Below are 17,997 nucleotides of genomic sequence, written 5' to 3' on the forward strand. Positions count from 1 at the left end.
TATTTTAAGTGCAGACATTTAGAAACTTGATTGACAAATATATGTAATAATAATGGATGACTCCATTTATATGGAACTCCTTCCAGCCTCATCTGTCACTTTGCTAATAATCTGTCGTGACACTGTGTTTGCTACTTGGTGCTTACGTAACTGAACATAACAGATTACAACATGTACTTTTAATGTATTTATATACTACAACTAAAGTTTAAAAAAAAAAAAAAACTTAAATTGAAGTGATTCTAAAATTGTTTATCCATCACAAAACCCAAAATGAGATTAGGATATTTAACACAGTAGAAATGTATATTATCCTCATCTAGGGATGATCTTTTTCTCTGTCATTCTGCCAACAGACTCAGAAAACTGCTGTCCCTCTGTAAGTTTCTTGAAACCACATGGTTCTGCTGGAGATCAGTCATTTTTTAAACGCATGTGTTTTTTGGGAAGGTTAGGGTTTACGTGGTAGAGTATAACTTTGCAACTCTTCATGCATGTAGAACCTGAGAATTTTGGATGTAAACAGAAGCTACTATGCAGATCAAAGAGCTATTTGAATATATAGGCCCTATTGTCAGGGAATCATACATTTTAAAGTTTATTTTTGTCAATGTAGTTCTTAAGTGTCTATGATTGACTGGTTTAAATACTTAAGCAGTGACTTGATTCATTGGCTAGAAGAAAAGAAGGCACCTCCAGAAGGTCCTTATCGTTAGCTTCTATCTTCAATATTTTCATCTTCAGCTCTACAAAGGCAAATGCTGAGTTCTGAAATGGTGACAAGGTCATTTCTTTTAAATAAGTAATTTCTAAGCCAGAATGGGAAATGCATGGAGTGTAGATAGTGACACTAATTTAGATGAGGTCACAAAATATTTTCGTAGGAAAATGAATGAGGAACAGAGGTCAAACTTTTGTCTCTTTTCAGTAGTAGTAGACTCTCTACTGTAGCTCTTCAGACAGTCTTCTCATAACTAAGCATAGACATTGAAGAAGGTGAATAATTAAAAACCCCATTTTAGATATTTTGATACATTTCTGTGTCAAGGGATGAGTGCTTATAACACAAGTGAGGTTGATTCCCTTGTGAATTATGACATCCATCTACAAAATAAAATGACCTGATGGAAAAAGACACTTTTTTTTTTTTTTTTCCTGCTTTGGAAATACCTAGCTCAGGATTAGTGGAGAGCTTAGAATAAGTCATTTTGCTGAGCAAATAGAGTTTTGTTGCTTGTGATGGAAATGTCATAAGTGAAGCATAGTTTAAAAAAGAAAAAAGCACATAGCCTTAAAACGGTGAGGTAAGGGGATACCCTCTCTGTCTTTTTAATAAACAGAATCTCTGTGTACTCCTATTTCTTTTTTCCTAATGGAGAATTAATTAATTCCTTTTTTTGAGAATATGATAAGCTTTTACGAAAATTCAGAGGGATAGGCTTCCTTAGCAAGTCTCCCAGTATTTTAGAAGTACTGACCCTTCTATCTTTTTTTATTGGGAGATCTGAATAGCTGAACCATGAAGTTGTCTTCTCTGCATTAGAAAGGACTTACTAAAATAGTATTAATTGTTCAGCTTTTCTGAAATGACTTGGCAGAACAAGAGTTTTATATATTAGTAATAAATTTACCTGATGTTTTATCTAACAGCTTGCTAGGTGTAGATGCATGAAATTAAAATACTGAATACAATTAAATCTTATCTATACATTCGTTAAATCTAGTATAATGTAACTGATTCTGGGTTATGCTTCTCTTGAGATACAAAAGTAAGTGTCAGGATAGCTGACATGCCTCTGTAATGTACTTTTACCAAAAGCATGGCAGAGATTAGGAGACTGTCCATACAATACCAATGATGACTCAATTTGTTGTTGTTTTTTATTTTACTTTTTTACTTTTTTTGAAGTTATGTGCATTAACTACTAAGGGGTAGATTTCTTTGATAGCTTGTATATAATTGAGTGCGGATAGGTAATATATAATTAATTTTCATCTACGAAAATCCAACAGGCAACTGAATGCTATAATTAATTTTAATTGTTTTTTTAAACAGATTTTTTAACACGACAGCAACCTTCATAATTTGTCTATGTATGTTGAGCTAATTATACAGAGCTCACGAAACAAATCATATAAACTTTCTCTGGAAAGGTCACATTTGAAAACAATGATAGGGAAAAAAAATAGATTTTTAAACTGTGCATTCCATTGTTCACTAAATTTCTGTCCTTGAAGAAAGGATAGAAATTGTGTGTGTGTGTGTGTTGTTTTTATTAGACTTCGTAGTGGTTTTTTGAGGGATTGTTTTCTATTGTAATGAAGTGGTTACATTTAATATTTGGTGCACATACTAAGTTAATATTCTTTCACTGATATTTTGGACTCTTGCATATTTCAGTAGCTTCAGTGGTTGTTGAATAATGCTCATTGGTGCCGAGTTTGGTACAGTGCTGGGGCTGGCACTGAGAACAGCAAGTCGCAGTTTATACAGATATTGTACAGGTTTACTACTGCTGACCTTGAGTAGTTTTGAAGTCCAAACGTGTAACTGTCATTAACATTAAAGGGTGCAAAGGAGGAATAAATGCCTGTTTTTAAGTAAGAACACTTAGGATACAGTAGTCGTGAGTAGAAGTGCCTAAAATCTGTACCCACAAGAAGTGTGGGGGAGGATAGTTAGTTAATTATAAAGAATGTTATCAAATAAGTAAGTAAAAACTGTAAAGATAAACTTTTGATAATTCATAGTAGATCCGTGTTTGATTTATAAACCTTGAAAGGGAATGGAATGTGTTTAGCAAGTAGGTTAACTAGTGACTGGGAACCATTCTTAATAAATTGATCAAGTATAATTTCTGTTGATAATGAAGTAGATGATGGTGCAACTGATCTTGCTGATCAGGAAACCCAATAGCGTGGTATCAGACTGGTTTTAAGTTCAGGTCTTATATGTTTCAAGCAAAATTGCAGCCACACATGCAAGTGTTTTAATGTGAAATCCCAGAAAATTTTGATTATGGGCTGGCAATTAAGATGCTAGATGTAGAAGTGTGTATGTGTGTGTGTATATAGAGATATATGTAAAAATAAATGTGTAAGATGTAAGCAGGTCCTAGTTGTGTGCAGATAACAGCATCTACTTTAACAAAGGATAACCTAGGAATGAAATTTTCCGTGTGGATACTTAGTTGGGTTACCGATCCTGGATTTCAATTGGAAGCTTTCTGAAGAAGTGTTCCTTGCTTTCTGATATGTACTAGTATTAAGATTTCTTATATTTCCTTTTTCTTCCTCCTTGGTGAAAGGAATTGGTGGGGGGAGTACTTGCTTACAGTCTGTTAAGATCTGTCACTTAAATTACATATCTGAAATGGTGTCTGGGGGAAAAAATGTCACCGAATTGGCAAATTTGGATGTTGAATGAGTCAAATGTCTTGCAGCATGATGGTATATAATGATCTGTGATGGATTTGTGTACAAGCAGGAGCAGATGGGGTTTTGCTGGCATTTTGAATATCAGGGAAGTGGACTTAAATCATCTGGGATATATTTTTTTTCTCTGTTATAACTTTTAGACCTCTGTGGAGCCAAATAGGAAATAAATCATTAGCTAAATCTGTGGCAATACCGTTTGCTTCATTACTTGATTGCTGGCCCTGACCCTTGAGCAGGTGAGTATAAATTTTTGGGGGCAGTTAATTTAGCTGGCAACAGAAGGATTGTTATCTCATTGAGAGGCAAACAGTCTCTTGAGTTTGTTTACCAAAACCAAATAGGCTATGTTCAACTGCTTTTGGACTCTCAGAAGAGGTTTTAGCAGCAGTGAAGCACTGGAATCCAATGACTGTGGCTCTTTGTCGTCTTTTTTGCAGACTGAGCCCGGAATTTCAGAATGTTTTTGTTTAGCTCTTTTGGCAGGCTCAATTTTCCTGACTTGATGATTGTGCAGTTCTTAGGAGGTTTTACTATGTAAAAATACTTTCCTTTTATATTACCCACACAACAGACCCATTGTTTTAATTGATATTAGGTGTGCAGAGAGCAAAATCTTTTCTGGAGGAAAAGAGAGAGATTTTTCAAGAGGAAGTTATCTTGAAATGGGATTTGAAGTCTGAGAGTCCAAATTAAGTCTATATAAGTGTGTACAGATGGGGCCACTACTAATTAGTTAAAACTTTTAACACTTTTGGAAGTTTGGGATTCTAATTTTCATCTATATTTAAGTCTGTAGTTTTTGATAAGATGATAGGCCAAGGAGAAAGCAGAAAATTACTTTGGTATCCCACAACTTGGATGCACAAATCTGAGGTTTATTCCCTGCATCTTTCCTATATGGATGGGAATGTTGGCATGGGAGTATTGTCATTATGGAACCTGTACTGATAAGACAGCTAGGAGGAACTATTCATGAGGAATACTTCTCTCAAGTATTGGGAAAAAATATTCATGATATGCCGCTTTAGAATACAGAAAGCAGTTAATGCACCTGACAAGGTGTAGGGAGAGTCAGCTGAGCCCCTCCATGAAAGATGTCCCCAGGATACAGGGAACGTATCCAAACTCTGTGCTTTCTTCTACTGTCCACTGAGGAGGCTGTGATCCAAGGCATAAGGACCCCTGAGGTGTTGGGGAGGGGAAACAATAGGGCAAGGAGGAGGATGCACAGAACCAGAATGTGCCCTGGGAAATGGAGGTAGTTCAGCATGACCTGACTGGTTGCTGAAAGATGCTTTGCTGTCAGCAGGAAACAGCTGTGAATGGGAGCATCAAAAGGCAAGCGTGCTGTGCCACAGCCACCCGACCACAAGGTGCATTACGCAGCAGTTGCCCTTTATACAAATGCTTTATAGTAGAGGATAAGAAATATTTAATGCGTGGGCGCTCCTATTACATACTTCAGCAGTTTCTTTTCTACTTGACATTGCTTGAAACAACTCTTAATAAGTTATGCTTATTGTGTGTAATGAGCTATATTATTATGGCTGCTTTTCAAACCCTGCTGTTCCACCTCAAGCCTCTCAGTTATATAATACATATGAATATTTTTATATTAGGCGTACAAATTCTTAGGGTCTTAAGTCTACGTCATTGCTGTTGTGGTGACTTAATTCTGGTTAGGTCACAGTCAAAAAAAGTATTTCTTGAATTATTTTAAAGATTCTAGTTTTCCTTAGCTTTTGTTAATTTGACCTTTTTTTTAATAGTTTTTCAAAATCTGGATTCTTGACTGAAAGAAAAGCTGTTTGAGTGCTTTACTGCAACACAGATGCATGTGTTTTCCTTTTTAAAAATAGATCTCTTGTCCTTCAATACCTCATAATGTGATCTTTGTGTAGCTAACAGTTATGAAGTTTACTGTTTTTTTCCACTGGAAATCCATGTGCTTCTATGATAAAGTTGATTATGATTAAGTAAACTATCCTCTCTAGATTTACGCCTGTTGAAATCTGTCGGGCGTGTTTGCAGGTGATATTACTGTCATTGTTAACAGTGTTGCTATAATTTTCTTGATTCTAACACTGTATCTTGAGTCTCCTATGGTATTTGTACCTCTGTCTGCATCGATGTTTTTACGATACCAGACTGTTGTCTCCATCTTCTGAGTTATTTTATATTCAAATGCATTCTATGCTTTATTTCCTTCAGATTCTCTTGGTTTATGTCTTTCAAGTAAAGCATGGAAATAGCGGGGAGGAAAGGACAGGAGTGTGTCTCTTTTTTAATCTAGTCTAGTAAACTAGCTAAGCATATTTTTAGGTTCCTCACTTCACTGAAACACCTGTTTAATTCACACATGGAGTGTTATCTCCCTCTTTTGGAAAGTCAGGGCATGACTTGCTTTGAAATTAGGCTTTTGCTTATTTTTAGTTTTGATTTTTGTAAAACCTGATAGACAGGAAATTCCTTTTGAAGACATATTTAAATATCCCTAATAAATTTAGAGGCTAATAGCTGGTGTGATAGTATATTAATATAAAAATAACCAGCACAGCAAATACTCCTACTAAATGGCTTCTGAACCACACAGAACTTTGTAAAATTGTTGGTAAATTATATTATGTAACCCTCTAAGAAGTGTTAGTATGTTTCCAATAGCTAATGAATAATTTTTGAAAGGTATATGGTGTAAATGCATGCAAGTCTTCTCTAGCAGACTTCTTTGCTGGAAAATTGCTTGGAGGAGAAAATAGATAAGAACTTTGTCTTGACTGACTTATTTTTATAGTAATGTGGAGTTGGTGGGGGGGGAGGAGAAGAGGAGAGTTGGAGTGATGTGACTAGAGTGGTGTGATGTTTTTTTCAATTTTATCTGACCTTCAGTGTATGAAGGAAAACAACCTGACAAAAGCTACATACTGTCTATTCTTTCTGTAACTTCTTTCCACAATTTGTACGCAACTAGTTTGTTAGCAAAGGACCTTTGAATGATCCTTGACTGAACTATTTGATTTTCCTGGAGCTTTAGGGTTTTAGAGTATGATAAAGCTTTCCAGTGGGAGTTGATCTCTGGAAAGGTCTCTCTCTTTTTTTTTTTTTCTTTTTTCTTTTTTTCTTTTTCCTCTTTTTTTCTTGCTGCCTCCCTCACTGATTTGGAGAGGTGTCCATTTGGGAAGGTGCTTCTGGTTAGGGGAATACTTAAATAGTTGATCAGTTATTGCTGTGCTGCTGGCTGGACTGGCTGTTTTCCTCTCTGAGGATGAGTGAGCTTGCAATCTTTTCTGATTTCTGATCCCTTTTCCCCACTCCTTCCTACCTCGGGCTTGGTAGCTGGTCATGTTGCAGTAGCAGCAATTGTAAGGCAGTAGTGAAGATGCTGTATTTGCCCCTTGCTGTATATATCTGAGGCTAACAAAATAGGGTTCCTTCTTATACTACAACCTCTCATGCTGGTCCATTCATTACTGCTCTTGTTCTAAAAATTGTTAGGAAATCCCGAGTGGAGCAGCTGCTCTTACAGAGGCTCAACCAGTTTGCAAGAAGAGCTTCTCACGCTGCAAAATTAACTATTCATTGGAGCTTTCCTTTTAAGGTTCTCTGTATTAGTGTTAGTTTCAGTTTGTCTCTGCTTGCCAGAATGAGTTGCTTAATGAGGGACTCAAACTCAAAATGAGGGACTGAAACGTTTTTGGAGTATGCTGAAGACATAAGAAAAAAGAAGGGGACAGCGAGCTGGGGTGTTTGAAATACATAGGTATTGAATTATACAAAAAAAAAATTAGAGTATGAGCTGAGCTTTTCTTTTTTCCTTCCCTAACCACCTTTAGAAAAGTAAGGAAGGGAAGTATCTTGAATTTTAGTTTTTTTAATAGAAGTTTGTGTTATGGACAAAACTGGTTGGCTTATTACAGCATTTAACTTAAACTTTCCAGAGTCTTCTGGAAAGACCTGATTCTGACATGTTTTTGGTTTTTTTTTGACTGAACTTGCTTTCAAATCAAGTACGTGTTACCAAGTCACGGTGGTGCTTATGCCTGGGCTGTTATGACCTTTATATTCAGATAATCTTGTTTCATAAATGTATAAATATGAAGCTAAGGAAATGCTATAAATTGAAAATAGAGAAATAATAATGTATTCATACATTATTGCCTATTTATACATAGGCAATAAATAATAAGGCATTGACATTTTTATGTTAAAGCTAGTCCGCTCTATCATGTTAACTTATTAGTCTGGCCAATTTAATTTCATCACTGGATAAAAAGCTACATATACCAACAGTCATTTCAAATGCTTTCAAGCTATTAAAGTAATGAAATAATAATACAGAGTGTTTCGGAGCAGTTTATTGGCTTGGATATCTGCAAGTTAGTTGCATTCCCCCCCTCCCCCCACCAAAGTTTTGTTATATGACAAACTGTCATATAACACATTTCCTGAACTGCGAAATATCAGGCTTAGTTCTTTAATTCTTACCAAAACTCTTGCAGATGCTAGTTTTTGAATTAAAATATCTGAAAAATAAGGAATCATCACTGAGACACCCCTCCCCTCCCCAGATGCTTGACCCTGTATAGTCATCAGTGTAAGTGGAAGTAGAGGGCTTAAGGGAACATGCATCACTTGAAAACAATGGTCATGCGTAGAAGAATTTACGCTTACTGTTAAAGAGATCTTTAGATGCAGGAACTGAAAGCTACAGTGGGTAGTGATGCAAAGATGAGGAAAATTGTATAGGATATTGTGTGTAACAATTTATTTGAATTTTTCTCCTCCACTATTCTGGAGAAGGTTGTGTATACATTGGCAGCCGAGGCAGCCAAAAGAAGCAGGCATGAAAATGCAGATGAAGGTAGATGAGTACAAAGAGACATTTTGAACATATATGAGTGCGACATGATCATATATGAATTGGACAGAATAGAACATACATAGAACACGTAATTCCAGTGATCCATATGATTCCATGATCCCTTGTCTGGGTAGCTGCCAATTCTGGTGATGTACTTTACAACTGCCATGTACATTTGCTGGTCCAGTTAATATTTTAAAGATTCTGCATTCCTCTCGATTATACTGCAGTGTAGAGCTCATGATGATGTTCAAAAATGACAGCAATACCGGGGCACGCTAAGGCTTGTACCATTAGTAATTATGGCGAGGTTCAACCAGATGCAGCCATAGCTATTTTTATTACTTAATGGACTAAATTAAACATGCATGACTGATTTCAGTATTTTATAATAAACTCTTCTTCTTCTTTCACCTCCAGTACATCTCCAGGTTAAACCATTTATGTCTAATCAAACAATGTTTCTATATCTAGGCTTTTATAGTAATATACAATTAAAAATAACTAAGTACAAATTACCTAACATTCTTACAAATATGTCCACTCTTCAGAAGCCTGGTTAGTATAACACTACACTAGATACTGGAGAAAAGAATACTGAGATAAATAACTAGATATGATTGTTAAATGCTGTAATTATTTATGTTAGATAATTGAGACAAATTAATAAAACAAGTAGTAGCATCAACAGAAGTGTGGTACCGGAAAGAATAGATAGTTTTTATTAATTTAAGAGTAGTTTGCAAATTGTGTTAATGCCCTTAGCCAGAAGGGGTTTTATAGCATTGTTACAATTTATAGAAAGACCCTTATGGCCAGCTTTGCTAGCAGAATGACTTTTCCATGCAGCTGTACAGGGTTTGCAATAATTACTTCTCAGCTCTTTCTTAGTATGTGGTTGGTGTCAGTTACTCTTTCTTATCTTGAATTGTCAGTGAAGCTGAATGTGGTAGAGTCTTTAATAATATAAATGGAAAGATATAGGAATTCCATTTCATTGACTTCTGGTTGCTTTACCACCTGTCACGAACCTACATTGTATGCATATTTTCATTGTATTTTCTCCTGTGGCTCAGATAAGGATACAGGTAATTCATCAAAATTATAAAAGATGCTTGCTACAGGTGAAAAAGCAATTGTTTGGTAATTGTTTCCTTCCACACAAGTGGTTAGGCAAAGTGAGGAATAAAGAGCAAAGTACAGTCCCTTTTTGTTTTTTCTTTAAAGGAAAAAATGCAACTTCATTGAGGATTTCTCCTTACCATACTGGTAGTTCTCATCCTTACAAAGAAACAAACACATCCCCTCTTCCTTCCTTTCCCCCCATGCCCCCCCCCCAAAAAAAAAAAAAAAAAAACCTACAACCAACCAACTTGTTAATAAATGAAAAATTAAGAATTTCAGGAGGAAAACTTCAATTGCTTATGTGTTTTTGGGTTCTAAATTTGCAGGTCTTCTCTTTTTCTGTTCTAATGGCAGCCAAAATACCTAGCAAAACTAGACTGGTGACATTATTCTAGTAATTATTTCAGTTTTGCTTTTGTTATGTAACATAATGCTCTAAAAGCTTCTAGGTTTGTTCTGTTTGGTTGCTCTTTCTGGCAAAATGAAGTATGAGCTTCTGGGGGGAATTGAAAAGAATGGTCCTTTTTTATCTACCCTCATAAATAGAGGGCACTAAATAAGGAAAATAAAATATCTGATAATGCTTTCATTTATATTGTCATTAGAATAGTGAAGGCATCCAGAGAAACTCCAAGGCAGCAGAGGAAAACCAGCAATTTTAGTTCTATCCTTCAGTCTCTTCTTGGCCTGGAAGCTGTCTTATGCTTGACTTAATCTGTGATTCTGGTCTATGCTATATCAGCCATAATTCACTGAGCATAGAAGAGGAAATTAACATGTTAAAATTGACCTACTAGATTATTTTCCGAGTAAACAAATCATGGTTCTCATCTTGGTAGCATTATACTGCATGTCCTTTTAAATTTTAAGAATGTGGAGGGGAAATGGCAATGACAGGGGAAATGTATACATTTCCCTCAGTTACCTATTTGAGAAGCCTCTTTTTCCCATTATTTTTATGAAGCTTATATATATATTCTCATCTTTTAGCTCCTGCTATTGAAGATCACTCCGATGTCTGATATACCCATTTGTTATTCCTTTACAAGTCTTCTCTGTGATATAGGTCATTCTTTCTTGTCTTGACTTGCATTATGTATTAAATTCAATTTAAACATAACATACTATTTCGTTCTCTGCTATGGTTTATACAGTGGGTATTATATGAATTATATATGGCTGCATGAATATGTTACAGTTACCTTATTTTATAGGTGGTGATTCGTGCTCAAAATGGCGAACTCCTCTATCGTATTTCACCTTGGGCAAGATACGTAGTCCGTGATGAAGACAAAGTGAATTATGATTGGGTATTCTGGAATCCACCACGGTCATATATAGTAAGGCTTAAATATTATTTTCAAAAGGTTTATGAAGATGTGTATGCTTTATCACTTTGTTCTTTTTGCAATGAAGTGTCATTGTTTGGAAAAAAAATACAAGCATTCCACAAAAAAGGTAGTTCAGCAATTAAAATAGTCACCTGAGAAATGAAGAATGCGTATTCAAGACTTTGACATTAAAAAGTGGCTTTTACCATAGATATTTTGGAGTTATTTTTCCAGTCTCACGTGTTGGAGTGTGTGTGTGTGTGTATGTGTGTGTGTATATGTATTAAAAAATATATTATATATATATAAAGTTATTAAAGTGGTGTGTCTTAGCTTCTCACATCCTAGGCCAATTCAATAACTATTCCTTTTTGGTGACAGTGGCTGGTTGGCCCTTTCTGATCTAGAGGAGTGAACTATTTGTCAGAGTTGGATGTAAAAATGAGTTAATTACTCCTGAAGTACTGAACTTAGTACTTCCAAGTCAATGCCATATGAAATCAGAAGAAGTCCAGAAGGAAGCTGCTCAGGCTCCAGTTTAATCCTAGTTTCTTCATGTCAGGAAAATCTTTTTATGGATTTTAAAGTCCTCTTACCCCTCATGCACTGCTGTAAGAGAGGAAGTCTTTACGTTATATGTAAAGAATAGCCTGAGGAAAAAACTCAGAATTCAGAATGACTATGTGATGTTATGCCATACTCTTGCACTTTACAGATTTCTAGTGAAATGCCAAAATGCGGTGCAGTCTGTATTAGAGGTGCTGCAGCCACTGGTTTGAGTTAAGATTTTTAGCACCTGCCTCTCGTTATGAAGTAGCTGCCTGACAGCAGAAGGGTGACTTGTGTAGAAAATCTCTCTCCTCCCCCTCACCCCCAAGTCATTACAGCTACATAAAAGTCATTAAATCTACAATAACGTGTTACTTAGGCATACAGGGCATATGAATTCAGTTTCTATGATGCTCTGTGGTGCCTAGATCCTCTATAGGAAAAGGAATTGAGGGACAGTTGGAAACGCAGTGACCTTTGTGACCCAGAGTGAGAAGGAAACAAGAACATCTAGGGAGCAGACATGGTCTTGCCCAGTCTTGAGGGATGAAAAGCATCTAATCCATTTGTGGAAAGGAGATGCATAGTGGAAGTAAAATACAGTTGACAAACCTTACCTAGAATGCCTTGTTCTGCCCCCTGTTCCTTTTGCTTTTAGTTTCTGATACTAGCTGGATTCTTCAAATCAATATGTGTTTATTCTTACTGTTTTTGTTCTAACTTTTCAACACCTCCCTTAAACGTTAAACTAGCAAACAGAAAACAAAATCTTGTAATATCTTCTTTTTTAACTTTGGAGAGGGAAGAGTTGAAACAACCTTGGGGAGAAAATGGATGTGACCAGCAGTTTTTGCTAGTTTCTTTAGATGAGATTTTTATTTAATAAATAAATAAAATCCGGATTAAGGTGTAAACTCTTTACTTATTTTACAGAAGGAGATTTTGTAATCAGGTTCAGTTGTCTATTTAGTCTTAAATATATTTTCACTGATCTTTAAATATGGCATACTGTATTTCACTTTACTATAGGTATAATTTCTTTTAAAAACACAGACAGAAGATAGTTCACTGTGCACTGTAGAACTGTGTTTTTAGGACTAAAATATAAATTTTTATAGTTTGTTAGAACAGACAAAGGTGACTTGAAATACCTATAAAAAGCAGGTATGCTTTAGAAAGCAAACCCAAAAGCGTCCTTATTTTTTTCTTTTTCCAAACAACTTCACAGTCATTCTAAAGCACCTGACGTTACAGTGACTGCTATAAATTTACATGTGTCAGTGTACTTAACAAGGCCACAGTAAAAATGTCAAATCAGGAGTGTCTAGCTTCTTGTTTAGGAAGAATATTAATATAAAATACATCTTTTCTTTAACAGTGTTCAGTGCCTAATTACCTCAAAAATGTTTATGCTTTTTCAGAGATGGTTTAAAAAAAGGAGGGGGAGGGGAGATATGTTTGTGTGTGATTTTTTTTTTTCCCTCCCCCCCGCCTTTATTTGTATGAACTGTGTGATTGTGACAGCCCTTCTAATCTGTTGTATTCTAATGACAACTGTTTTTCTTATTATAGCGCAGGCATCCTTCCCCCAAGAGACTGAAAAGCCTAAGAATCTATGAATCTCATGTGGGAATTGCTTCCCCAGAAGGGAAAATAGCTTCTTATAAAAACTTCACATACAATGTACTACCTAGAATAAAGGATCTTGGTAAGTAATAACACAGATTGTTATGGAGACAAAATTTTAATGTATCTGTGCTCTTATTACAAAATATAATCATCAAATGTCTGCAGTTTTTTGTGTTTTCAGATTAAATGTACTATAGAAATACATTTTTGGTTTTTTAGGGCAGCAAGAATTATAAAACAGTGCAATCTATGAAAAAATAAGATAGATTGAAATATAGGAATCAAATTTCATTCCACATATTTTATTATTTATTTATTTATTTAAGTAAAATGTTATTCCAAAGGCCTAGATAAATATTGCAAGGTAATTTGCTTTCAGCACGATTTGCTTTTTAGTTGAAAAGGAGCTGTTTTTGTATGATAGTCATTGGAAAGTAACATATTCCTAAGTACTTCTACTAATGTACATCTGACTGTTAAGAAAAGATAAGTATCTGGATAGAAAAGATTGTCTTTTCTGCTTACTGGATGTGCTACATTTTTATGCTTTAACAATTGCTGTAAATATCAGAACATGGAGAACTTTAAGCATGAGCAATTCTGCTCTAGAAAAGAGCTCCTAGTATGTTGAAAGGGCTTTTTTTTTTTTCCTGTAGTGTCATTGCACTTGTTTCTGTAGCAAATGACACTAGAACTTGCTCACTCTTGCTGCCTTGTGATAAAGTATATTTTGTTATACTTAAATGTAAAATAATTCTGACATCTGTAGTTGATATCTCTGTGGGTAGTGGCTATGCTTATCTGTTGTTTGGCTTCATACACCCCAGTGCCTGAAGAAGCCACCTGTTTTTCTTAGGCTTACTTGTCTAGTCAGCGTTTCACGAAACATGGCTTCTGCCTTTCAGCGAAGCTGAGCTGGCAGGCAGAATGAATGAGTTTGCACGTTTGAAGGCCTTCAACAACAAAAAATGTGGACATCCCATTATGTGTCTGTGATTCTCTTCTTACTGGGAGAGAATTTCCTTCTTTCCAGGAGGCTATATTTAACAGAATTACGAAAGCTTTCTGCTTTACCTACAGATTTCTCTGTGGGGAAGAAAAATGCCATTAAAGTGGTGATATGCCACAAAATAAAAGCAGTATCAGATTAGGTACACAGAACACGATAGATAATGTTCTTAGTTAAACTATGGGAGTTAAGCAGGTTTTTTAATGTACTTTCTTAAGGACTACTTGCTTTTAGTTTTGAAATTTCTGAATATTAAGACAGGCTTAAAGACATCAGTATTTAAGAATGCTAAGATATTAATAGTTTGTAGAACTATATGCATGACAAATAGCAAGATAAACAACTAGCAAATATAATGAGATTAATTTGGTGCTATTTATACTGTTTATTTACAAAAAGGCTGTAAATAAGAATAAGTGCAATGAGCCTGAATTATAAAACAGCAATGAATCTGACAAATTGTTGAGTTCATGCCAACTACCTTCAAATAATAACGCTTTTATGGCAGTACAATTAAAAAGAAACAGTATATTGTTTACAGTGAAGGTTTTAGTTAAACTAATAAGGGGAAGTGTTATGTGCAGGGGGTCTCAACAGGCTGCAGATTAAAACTGAAGGTTACCCTTTACTAATAGTCCTTATTTGCTAGTTAGCTGGGGCACTTACTGACATTAAAGATTAGTTAAGGCGTGTTGTAACTACTGTCGTTTCATCATTAGTATGTTATTTTCCCCTCTAGATTTCCCTCCCTTAATATCACACCAAAATATTTTAGGTCATACAAGAGACAGAGTTCACTGTCCTCCTCTACTGCTTTGGTTCTTCAGTAAACTGAGAAGAAAAAACAATTAGACTTCATAAAGCATATGTAATACACATGTAATCAGTCTCTCTTTTGTTTTCCTTTGTTTTTTGTTTTCCTTTCATGATCAACACTGCAAATACCAAAAGTGAAGCTGCAGTTCAGGACATGCAGATTGGCGTAGATAATAATTCTGAAGTCAAATTAAGATTATATTTGCATATCATTTATTGCTTGTTAAAACTGAGAGATTCAATTGAATGCATCTAGTTATGTGTAGATCACTTGACAAATTAACCTTCCCATTTTTAATGTGAGGTCATAGAAGTATAAACTATTAGGTAGAATTACTTTTTGAGAGAGATTGAATCTTTAGTTAACTGTTAATTATTAATAATACATTAGAGTTTGAATCAGTTAAAATAAGAGGAGGATACCAGAGACTGGAACTTGTTACAGGAGTCGCATCCTCTTTTAACTATCCCTAAGGCAAGTGTGTGTCTGTGTTTTGTTTTAATTTTATTTTTTTATAGGATATAACTGTGTTCAGCTGATGGCTATTATGGAACATGCATACTATGCTAGTTTTGGTTATCAGGTCACAAGCTTCTTTGCAGCATCCAGGTAGGTTTAGGCACTTTTACTGCTTTTGCGTTCTTTTGCCTCACCCCCATCCACTGAAGAATCAGTATGCCTTCATGTGTTGGTGTTCAAATAAGTGTTCAATGGAAAGAGAAAGTACTAGCTTAGGTAGTATAGTAACTTTCTCTTAGTAAATCTGAAGTCAGTTTGGCATAGTTAGCGGCTGTTCTGCAGAAACATTTAACATATGGTGCAAACAAAAGTTTACAAGTAACGTCAGTTGTCATAGTGTATGCCGACTTGTTCAGCTCTAGCTTTCTTCATGCATGGATTTTGTGTTGTGGAATTCATGATAGTAACAAAGAACTTTACGGTACTTCTCCATAATAAACTTATTTGAAATAAAATCATGACTTTGTATGTTCTGTGAGAATTAAATTTTTTCCCATGCATGCAACAGCTCGCACTTAGGTTTGAGGCCTAGGGTGAAAATAGATGGAAAATGGATTAAGGTAATAGAGAAAATTATAATAAACCTGAATATTGTGATTTTTTAATCTTTGAAGCTCGGGTGACAAATCGGGTAAATTTAGATAGACAGGAAATTTAACTGGCTTAATTAGGTGAAGGAAATGTGTGTCGCACACTGGAGACAAATTTTTATTTAAAAATAAATTTGAAAATAATGTAGTACCTGAAACAAAATAAATAAGCAGGACAGCAGCAGATAGCGTCTTAGAGACGTCCATGAATATGCACTCACGTTTGTAGCAATTATGGATTATTTTGTTCCAGTATTATGAACGTATTCCTGTCTCATACAAAATGAGAAAGTATAGAACATTAAACGGAAGCTTTAAGTTGTATTAGTTATGTTTTATATTGCATTAGATGTTTTAGCTTCCCCAAGCTGATTAGAAAGGAAGAGTAAAATTTTGGTGGAACTATTTCTGAAATACAGTGCGTGCATGCATGCATGCATGACAGTATTAAATTGAAAAATAATAATAATTGTTCTCTTGTAATAAACAGCTACTACTTCAGAGGCTGGGGGGAAAAAAGAACTTGTGTACAATGTATGATTACAACAACACAATTAATGTATTAACATCTCATTCTCAGTTAATAACAAATTAAGTACTGTGAATTTAAGTTCACATTGTGCACTCACAGTACAATTCATTTCCATGCTGATAGCCGCTATGGAACTCCAGATGATCTGAAGGAAATGATTGACGTTGCTCACTCAATGGGCATCACTGTTCTACTGGATGTTGTGCACAGCCATGCATCAAAAAACTCTGAAGATGGTCTCAACAAATTCGATGGTACGGATTCTTGTTTCTTTCATTCTGGTCCAAAAGGAACTCATCAGCTCTGGGATAGCAGACTTTTTGACTATGCAAAGTAAGTACCAAATGTATTTTGAAGTGTTTTAGTGATAATTATTTCTTACTAGTTCTATTAAAACTTCACTATTCATGAAACTGGAAAACTCATGTTGTACTGTTCAACAGTTAGCATATGCCGAGTTAAATTCGCTTACTTTTTACATACTATTACTTATTTCGTCTTGAATGTTAAGTATTTATTTTTGTTATCATCTTTGGCCACATGTGTATACATATACACACTCATTTATATTTTGTGTGTGTGTGTTTGTAATGTAGGTGAGAATAAGAAATGCCAAGGAAAATTCTTTTGTCAAACTGTCACATTGCTGAAATGATTTCTGGTGTGTGGTGTTGGCCCAGGCCCAACTGACTTTGTCCCAGTTTCCAGACATGAATCAGCAGTTAATGCAGAGCAGGGACCACTTTCAGTAGGCAGACATCTTGTTTTAGAGACTGAGGAAGTTTAATATAGTATGTGTGGAGACTGAATTGAGTAGTGCAGATATGGTATGCATCAAACAAAATTCTAATGCCAGATGACAATTAGCATTTATTTTTTTTTCCTTCTGTTCTCTGATGTGTTATGGGGGGTGAGATTTATCTCATATGCTGAATATTTCAGTGGTTTAGTTGAGAATAAGTGAGCTTTATGCTTTTCTGTTCAAATGGTGAATAATTCTGCCTCCCTTGTGTTAAGGGTATACAAATCTGTTGGACTTTAAGATGAAGGGGCTTCTCCTTCCCAATCTATTAAATGAGAGGTGCTGCTGTTGCTTGTTTCCGGGGTGGCTGAGCATGTCTTTCGAAGATGCAAATGCACATGTACATCATGCAAATATGGCAGCCACAGAGAAAACACAAAGGAAAAAGACCTTTACCAACACCTGCGTAAACACAGAGTGCGCTCATGTAACGTGAACAGCCAAATCTTGTTTCTTCTTTCCAGCTAATCAGACGTGAATTTCACTGGTGGAACACTATGGAGATTCTCATTGTGGATTCCTAAATATACTCACGTGTACAGGTCCCTCGAACCCTACCAGAGCTTGAGTCTATGTCCAACTCTAGTCCTGTCTTATCCAATCCCCAGCTCTAACCTTGGATCTTGCCAGGGCATGATCTTCTCCTATTCACTGGCTAGTCCGGCTTCAAGTTAGCTAGTGGATCTCACACATGCATGCCAAATAAAGCAAGCTTGCACAGAAAATAAGTAGGAACAAAATTTAATAAGATTATAAGACAGACTGTGGTGATCTGGCATAGTGTTCAGCCAGAAAAAC

At 35.5% G+C, this 17,997-nt stretch overlaps 1 protein-coding gene across 2 annotated transcripts in view; it reads left to right on the top strand.

The window, feature by feature from the left end:
- Positions 1-17,997, top strand: part of GBE1 (1,4-alpha-glucan branching enzyme 1) — a 167,398-nt gene that overhangs the window by 47,742 nt on the left and 101,659 nt on the right. For both annotated transcript variants that reach the window (XM_068910619.1, XM_068910627.1), the window contains exons 4-7: positions 10,636-10,761; positions 12,874-13,009; positions 15,275-15,365; positions 16,521-16,730. In XM_068910619.1, the coding sequence (XP_068766720.1) occupies positions 10,636-10,761; positions 12,874-13,009; positions 15,275-15,365; positions 16,521-16,730 (563 nt within the window). The remainder of the gene's footprint in view (positions 1-10,635; positions 10,762-12,873; positions 13,010-15,274; positions 15,366-16,520; positions 16,731-17,997) is intronic.

Source organism: Struthio camelus, chromosome 1, assembly GCF_040807025.1.
Source record: "Struthio camelus isolate bStrCam1 chromosome 1, bStrCam1.hap1, whole genome shotgun sequence".
In the NCBI taxonomy this organism is placed as follows: domain Eukaryota; kingdom Metazoa; phylum Chordata; class Aves; order Struthioniformes; family Struthionidae; genus Struthio; species Struthio camelus.